The following is a 9,327-nucleotide window of genomic DNA, read 5'->3' on the forward strand; positions in this document are numbered from 1 at the left end:
CCTCCTCAGCATCTCAGAGACTGAGAGAGATCTTGGAGTCATAGTTGACTCCAAGATGAACATGAACCAGCAGTGTCATGAGGCTATCAACAAAGCCAATTGCACCTTGTTGTGTATTAGCAGATGCATGACCAACAGATCGGGGGATGTGATGCTCCCCCTCTATGCGGCATTGGTCAGGCTGCAGTTGGACTACTGTGTCCGGTTTTGGGTGCCGCACTTCAAGAGGGACACAGAGGATCTGGAGAGGGTTCAGTGGAGGTCTACTCACGTGATTAGTAGCCTCAGTGAAAGACCCTACGAGGGGAGATTGAGAGAACTGGATCTCTTCAGCCTTTACAAGAGATGGCTGAGGGGTGAGCTTGTAGCCGCCTATAAGTTTATCAAGGGAGGACAGCAGGGAATTAGTGATGCGCTATTTACCAGAGCGTCCCAGGGAGTAACTAGGAATAATGGGTGCAAACTAGTGGAGAGTAAATTTAAGTTAGACATTAGGAATTTTTTACAGTAAGTGTGGCCAGAATCTGGAATGGGCTTCCAAGAGAGGTGGTCCTATCATCTAACTTGGACGTTTTCAAGAGGAGGCTTGACAGTCACCTGGCTGGTGTCATCTGACCTTGGTCCTCTTTCCTGCCTGGGGCAGGGGGTTGGACACGATGATCCATTGTGGTCCCTTCTGACTGTACAATCTATGAATCTATGAATTATTCAGGAGAACAAGTAAATTTGTTCTGCGTATTGTCTATAAAGAACATAATTGTACATTATGGTATCCTTTTTTTTCCATAGTCAAACTCCATAGGACTCCATATCCATAGGCCTTAATACTACAACAGAAAATTATTGTCATAATGCTTTTATAGCTCCTATTTCCATTAACAAGCAGCTCTGGTAATGGGAAAAGCAGTTTCTCATAAACTTCAGTGGTCACTGTAAATTATATAAAAGCAATAAGTTTGGTTTTGATACCAGTATATAACACCCCCATGTGCACAAAATCCATGTTTTTGTTTTTTTGTCTGAAATATTTTATTCATATACAAATATAATGCCCATAGAAAACAGTGCCACAGGAATGAATGCTATAGTTTATATCTCGCTTATATTTACAATGTTTCCTATTTCTAACAATAATATATTGAGGAACTGCTGATGCAAAACACAGTGCACCTAGTGCTCTTTTTTATTATTCCCAGTTTGAAATAAACAGAACAAAATTTCCTGCATGGAAGTTTACAAAAAGGAGTCAATCAAAATCTGCCGCCACTCCTATCACATGGCATCCTGACAGAAACGTCCAAAGCAAAAAGCAAAAGAAGCACACATTGGGGTTGTTTCAGGCATTTTTACACAGGATCAGATTGCAACCAACCCCTGCAAGTCTATGCAAGGGGAGAAACTCCAGAGGAAACCCCTCTCCCTCCTTCTCTTTTCCAGCCCTTGTGCTTCACATAAATACAGCTCAGGAGTTCAGGCCCATGCCCCAGCTTCTTGATAGGAGATTCAGGCTCCACAGAGCTACCTCTGTGCTGGCCATCAAATTCAGCTTGCTTTAAGTAAGGAGTAACCTGTGTCTTTTCCAGTTAGATATGCCACACTGATATATGCTTCCTGGATATCAATCAGTAGTTATGTAGTACTGATCATCCTTCTTCTCCCCTCCTACCCTTGTAATACTTAGGGGAAAAGGTAGTATTTATCCAAGGGGACAAAGTGACTTATGAGCACTGTTAGTGAACAGAGGTATAAGGTAGGCATCCAGGTCTAAAACTGTAATTCTGAAAGCCCTCACTTAGCTCCTGCTTAACACTGAAAGTGCCTAAACTCCATCAGTGTGTCTTAGCATTTGACTTTGGAGTTGTACTTTTGCACATGCTCAGAACTGCCTGAGTCCTGAAATGGCTGAGTTACTATCTCAGCACCAATACCTGATCAAGACTCAGAAACTACAGGCATGGACAAACATACATTTGGAGAGGTTTTGAAAGGGCAAGGGGAGCTGCTGCTCTGAAGCATACAGCAGCTGTTAAGCTACATCAAGCCAAGGACAATACAAATGCAACAAAATAGAGCTCACTTAACCCTGCTTCATCCACTCCAAGTGTATCCATGCCCTAGGTACCCCTCCACCCAGGTTCTTAATGCTTACAACACATTCCATGAAGTGGAGGAGTCATGACTTTTGGTATCTGCTGCCACAACTGTTTCAGTATGGGATGTCTCAAAGATGTATATACACTTTAGTTATCAAGAATATACATGGACAGACTATCTGTCAATGGGCTCCCATCATTCAGTTCAGTTATCAATATGGGGGAAGTACCTGGATATCCATACCTAATGCACTGTACATTTTGAATTATGCTTATTGCCTTCCCTGAAAACAAAAATCAGCACCGTTGATCAGTATGTTCATGTATTCCTGATAGTAAAGTCTGTGTACATTATTTTGAGGCATGCTGTATTTTATATTAAACAGACACTGGATAAAACATATAAGCATGGAGGCATAGACATAAAGGCATAGAACACAGGAGTCCCCTTCCCTGGGCAGTGCCTTCATCAAGAAGCAATAAATCAGATTCCTTTTCAGGCCCCAGGAAGCTTGAATTCCTTTCAAAAGTGAAAAGGAATAGCCTATAGCAGAAGTAATCTGTAGCCTGATGGTTAGGACACTTTTCTGAGAGAAAGGAGGGTAGGTTTGCATCCTCTCAAGCTGAGGAGAGAATTGAACCTAGGTTTCCCCTTTCCTGCATGAGTAATCAAACCAGTATGTTATTATGCAAGAGGATACCACTTACACACTACTGCCACCTGCAACCATGATTTAAAAGGAAACAGAGTGAGCCCTGCTTAGTACCATTTATATAAACAATAGGATATAGGCAACTTCCTTTAGGAGAGGAGTCTTGGCTCTGGATGCCAAGTAACAGAGACATTTAAAATTTCAGATACACCCCATCCTCAGAGTTTCCCATTGTCTATTTCTAAGCAGCTCCATGTGCACTTAGTTCTTTTGGATCCTATACTGAGGCCAGGTATAGACATTACAGTTTACTGCTATAAGTGATCAGAAATTGGTCTATACCTCTACCAGAACAGAAGTTTGGTACACATAGGCTTGTTTAAAAGTGGCAGAACCTGGTCTAAGAGTTGCTTCCACCTGCAATCTAGCCTTTACATATTCCATCCATGAAAGCAAATCAAGGTTTTTATACATTAGCAAATTACCATATTATTCCTAAAAACTTACAGCTAGGCTCTGTATTTTCTTCATGATTTTCTGATTATTTTATTGCTATTCTCCAACTCTCTACAAAGGAGTCGTATATTTCTGTAGTGGCATTTTTGTGCATCGAAACATTCTTCACCAGAGAAATTAAAGCACAGTTAACACCACACCACTGTATCTATAAACCCATTCTTTGTATTCTTATATATAAATCCTCCTCTTCCAGGGGAATTCCACATCACTGAAGGATTACTGATTCTTTACACATTATGCTGCCTTCAGGAATATGGCTCATAAAGTAACAATGGGCCCTGGCAACCATGCTAGCTGATATAGAAATAAAAACTCTTTCTGGGTCAAACAAAGAAAACAGGCAGATATTTGACAAAGGCTTCCAAAAGGTTAATTGTTTTCCCTTTATGTGCCAGGTTTGAACAGTGTAACAACACAAGTAGTTTTCTGTGATTCAACTCTGCAGGACGTGGGAAACTAACAAAATAAAAAGCTTATGAGTTTTGTGTTTATAATTAATCAGTTACCAGCTAGTTCCATTATGGCATTTGGCAATTGTGGAACTGCAGCAATCTATGCCTTTTTGAATAACAGTTTAAGCTGATGAAGCAGTTAAAATATAGCCTAAGTAAATAATGAGCTGCTTATTTTACAAAATAATTCTCAGGGGAACAATCCTGCTGTGCCTTTGTTTAGCTTTTTTCTTTTTGGGGGGGTGGGGGGCGGCTGGGATATTACCAGACACTAATTTACTGTTAAATATTATTACTCAAATGAATAATTTTAGTGGCAACTGTGAGTATGCATAAGGAATTTATGTTTAAACAGTTTCCTTCACAAAACAGAGAAAAAACTTATCCCTACAAAAGAATTGGAAAGCAGTTTACAGACATCTTGGTATTAAATGTCAATCCTTTTTCCCCAATACTTATTTTCAACAAACAATGGAAGAGCTCCTTGCTGTAATGTATTTTAAAATAAATTCTTTAAGGATGAGGACATGATTGCTAAATGCAGAAGTTTTTTAATAAAAAAGTAAGACAAGAGCAAGACTTTCTCCCTTATAACAAACAACATTACTAACTTGTTTTCCAGGACCATGTGATCCGAGAGGAAGCTAAAAGCTTGACACTGAGGCAATGTGCAATAATGGAGGTAGCACTAGCTACAATTAAGGTATGCTGTGTATATATTTTATGTTTGAATAAGGAGATAGGTTATTGATGTATATGCAGTGTGGACCAGATTCTAGCTGGCCCTGCTGTGGGTATGCAGTGGTTGGGCAGAGTCAAAAATATGTTTCCCCCTCTTGCAATTTCATACAAAGTTCAGGCACGGGCATTCTCCCCACAGTGGGTTGAAACCAAAGGTATCCCCTGTTCTGCAGAAGCTAGAACAGTTCGGCAACCATTGACAGAGTATGTACTGCAGCCATTAAAGGGGCAGGCAAGCTGTAAGTCAGAGGCTGGCAACATTTTTGGGCAAAGTGCCAAAAACAGCCACAATTTCAATTTGTAAGATGTTGGCATGCCAAGGGCACGTGACAGGGGAGCCATAAGGGGCCCAATCCTTGTTGTGGCAGCATAGCCCCAGCCCCTTCACTGCTCTCCACCGTGAGTTCCACATGCCAAGCAAAGTGCCTTTGCATGCCATGCTCTGTCTCCCATGCCAGGGGTTATCTACCCATGCTGCAACTTTTTATTGCTTTTCCCAGGAGCCCTAGAGTTAGTTTGACTGAATCAGACTGAGCCCTCCTTGTGTTACAGCATGGTCCCCATACATCCCCCCCAGTGCATAGTCTTTCCTGCACACACAGTCCAGCAAACTTAGATGAGAAAGGAAAACAGTTCACAGAGTCTTGAAATTCCAGGATTTTTCTATTGTACAATGAACTATTTTACCCACAAAATATCCAGTTATATCAGTCTCTCTACTTTTGTACAGTTCTTATTCACCTTCTAATTAACTGCCACCTGTACATAATTGGTTTTCATTCAAAGATACCATTTAATTATTTTTACACAGTGGCTCTTTTTCAGTGAAACCAATCAGATTTGCCAGGCAGGTGTTACGAGCACCTCTAAATCAATTATTTTGTATATATTACTGTAATCTACAGGATAATTACTTTAGAAAAAAATTGGTGTTATGGTAAATGCTTTACAATTGATTTTTTGAGTTAACCATAATATTTAGAAAGAATCTACTCAACCTCTACACTTCACCTATCACAACATTGCCACAGGTACAAATTGTGTTATCAGCAAAGGACAGATTCTGGAACTATCTACAAAGGGGTTGAATGAAGGGGAAGCACTTCTACAAACAATTATTTTCTAGATATTCAATATCCCTCCCAAATCATATACCCTATTGCATGCTAGAGTGTTTCTGGAAAATAAATTCAAACTAATTTTAGAGTGTTGCAGAGGCATTTATTCACACTGGGTGTGTCTACACGTGTCCCCAACTGTGCATTTGTTACTGTGCAGTCATTTAGTACTTCCTTTAGGTAGGTGGGGCAGACCTGGACATATGTCACCCAACTTTCAGGCATCCCATCACCAACTAGATTACTCAGCTTCAAGTTCCTAATACAGTGCTGAGGAAGAGTTATGTTGGACTGCCCTGTGCATACAAGCTAAGGAAAGGAACAGGATTACACCCCACTTCAGCCGCGCTATAATTTTCTTAGTACTTGGGAACCTTCAAGAATGCATGAATCGCGCATTTATATTTCTGGTAAATAAAAAATAAATAAGTGAACCAAAATTTTAGCACAGAATAGAGACAAAAAAAGCCGTGTAATAAAGTTCTCATAGACTAGGAAGGAAGGAAACCAATGGCCAGTGCTACCACTTGAGTGATAATACAGCAACAGGAATGAATGACTTACCTAACCCTTTCCCCATTATGGGTACGATCCTCAGCATCTCCAGAGAAAGTCTGTTTGCACCATCTGAGAAACTGCCTCTGTATGTGCCTTTGGAAGTAGAGAAGATATTTGGCAATAAATGGGTATATCTATTTTGTAAAGTAAACAGTATGATTAAGAGAATATATTAAGGATCAGGTGTTGTATGTCATCAAAATAATGCACCTTTTTGAAAGGAGAGGAAGTCCCAGACAGGGATGCCACTGCCATCCTTATCATATATAAGGAAGACAAGGTGTCTTGTGGAAGCAAACAGAAAACATTTGGAAATTCCTGATAGTGGCAGGAGATGTGGAACAAGACACTGTAGAGCTAGTATGCTTTCTCCACTAAGTAACCCAGTGGAATCCTCAGTTCATGGTATTCAAAAAAATATTGACAATTCAAAGTTTTTTGCTCGTATAAAAAGAAAGTGCAAAAATGTTAAATTCTGCCTTTGCTTGAAATCTTTTTGGTATCCCACTAGCTGAAAATAATTTCCATGTTCCTAAATAAGGGACTGAAGAATTTCTTAAAAGACAAGAACAATCCAGGATTCTAATCACTGCAAGCATACTTCATGAACTGAAACAAGTAACACATTTTGCACAACCGCTGGGCAAATGTGATAGACATAGCATGGCCCCATAAGTTGCCCACTAAGCCAAAGTTATACATGTTAAGTGATTTTTCTTTAATCCATGGAACAACAAAATATTTTTGACAAGACTCTGAAGATGAAAAAATTCTTATAATCACACTCTTAAAAGCCTGGTGTGTTGACTTTGCTTTAAAAGGACACTTACTTAAGATGATTAATGAAAAAAGGAAGGATTTCAGGTGACATGCAGAAATATATCTTTAATCTAAAACCAAATACTGCTCTCTAAGCAAGAGGAACATGAGATTTCTAAGGAGGAAAAGGATATAATATAGGAGTCCTGGATTTCACTGGTTTTTTGTGGTTGTTGCTGTTATCATACATTTTCAAAACCAGTAATGGTATATTTAAAGAAGCTATTGAAAATTCACATTTGTTATGCATATTGATTCTTTTAAGTACTAAACATTTATTCATGAAAACTATTTCCAATTATCATTTAATGTATATTTGCATTACACTTGAAAGATCATTCTACTGAAAAGTGACCTTTCATGTTAAATACAGTATATTAGCACTTTCTATATTTTCTTCTGTCTGAAAAATCCATGATGGATACATTTGTTATTAGGGAAAATGGATCTTTTGGTGCAATTCAACTGTACAAATTCTTCTAACTAATTCTTGTGTTGTCTTTGCAAGGAATAACAATCATATGCTCATTGCAAACACTCACAATGAAGATGGACTTTATTTCCAAATGTTCATACCTCCCTAGGGAATGCTTTGCTAGGCATCTAGTTTGTGGCTTTGCTTTTGCCTAGCAAGGACTGATGGCCAGCTGCAGATTATACTGGCGTTGTGCTATTTGCTGTCTTAAAAAATAATTACCTTAGAAAGAGAAGAACATTTTTAAAGCTCACCTTGGAGATAATGAAAGTAAGGCAGTTTTAATAAGCCATACAGAACAAGATAGGAAAACCTACCTGTATTCATTGCTACTCCTGTTCTGTTCTGTTCTGTTCTATTTCTCCTAGCAGTATAAAACAGCAGGCAATCTACAAAGCTAAAATACTATCCGACATGAGTTATTTGTCTTTCTGGGTTTTTGTCAGAAGGCATTTTGTGATGACCAGCTTAAAATGAACTTACTCCAGGTTCAGTGTCTGTACAATTTATGTCTGAGTATGAAATTTCAGCTGACCAGCTATTCCAAATGAGCTTTATTGCATATAAAATAGAAACCAGCTGCAACTTGGAAGGCATTGAACTCTTCTAATAAAATAACTGTAAAGTATGCAGCAGGTGAATTGTCTCCCAGTACCAGGTAACCCTTCTAAAAGTCACATTCTGAGATATTCCCATGTCTTCCATTAGTTTGTTGTATACCTTTGGCTAAATAATGTAAATTCTCTGCCAGATTTCTCCATCTGTAATGTACATTGTAAGGCTTCATTAGTCGGGAGCCCAGATTTTCTACCATGATAAGATTTTGTGCCTTCAGCGGCATAAAGTGGATTGAAGAACAGCTTAGCTAGTCACTGAAGATATCTTAGCCTGCCCCTGAATAATGGCATCCTCAGAGGATGTTTTGGTTCCTCGTGCAGCTGTGGTAAAGGGTAGACCCAGTAATGCCTTCTGCATGGGAAATGCTTTCTAAATGGAAATGCAACTCTATCCCTATTTTCTAAAAAAAATGTCTAAGCCACCTTTTATTACCATTTATTACTGTAGAGCTTGGTAGTAAACTGATTAAATTTTGGTGAAAACATGCATGTGCTTTTAAACAACTCAGATAAGACAGCCTTCCTTGAAAAATACACAACTAAATAACGCAATTAGAATGAACAGAAATCCATGTAAGTGTGTAATCAAGAGAAAATTAAAGTAATTAACTGCTAAATGCCTCTGTGAAAAGAAAACAAAATACAACTGTTAATGAAAGATGTGGTACCTGTTGACCCTTTAAAAGATTCCCAAAGGCTAGGACAGTGGTTTTTAACCTTTTTGGACCTGTATTTTTTAATAGATTGAAGTATAGTGTGAGATCAGGGTGAGACAAAATTTGGTGCAAAAAAGGCAAATCCAATCCCAGCTGCACTGGTGTTACATCTTGATATAGCCATGGTTTAGCCTGAAATGACTGAACAGTCCACCAGGGCACAAAATACATAAAATCCTAACCACTTACAACAATAACATTACACAAACACAGCCAATGCATGACGCAACTAAGCTCAGTTGTTCTTTGTACCAAGCAAACTTCTTGATGCTTCAGCAGTGGTCCGCATCCTTTCAATCTGCCGTGGCTACCTAGGCAACACTACACCATTGCTGAGCCAAATTTAGCTTTGATTTTAACCATCTTTTAAACACAGAGGTCCATCCTACGATGTATTCCCATTTTCTCAATGCTCAGATCAATGCCAAATATTCCTTTTCACATGGATTAAAGTTTTGTTCAGGACCTGTTAGGGTTCTTGATGCATAAGGCAAGGTCTTTTTCCTTTTCCTTTCCCCTGCAATAGGGTAGCACGGATATCTCCCTCAGAAGTTGCCAGCTGTAAG

General features: G+C 39.0%; 1 protein-coding gene across 1 annotated transcript in view; it reads left to right on the forward strand.

Annotated features, from left to right (window-relative positions):
- Window positions 1-9,327, forward strand: part of UNC13C (unc-13 homolog C) — a 692,691-nt gene that overhangs the window by 608,778 nt on the left and 74,586 nt on the right. The window contains exon 29 of the mRNA XM_019504241.1: window positions 4,340-4,420. Within this exon, the coding sequence (XP_019359786.1) occupies window positions 4,340-4,420 (81 nt within the window). The remainder of the gene's footprint in view (window positions 1-4,339; window positions 4,421-9,327) is intronic.

This window comes from Gavialis gangeticus, unplaced genomic scaffold (genome assembly GCF_001723915.1).
Source record: "Gavialis gangeticus isolate Ggan-Ray unplaced genomic scaffold, GavGan_comp1, whole genome shotgun sequence".
NCBI lineage: Eukaryota > Metazoa > Chordata > Crocodylia > Gavialidae > Gavialis > Gavialis gangeticus.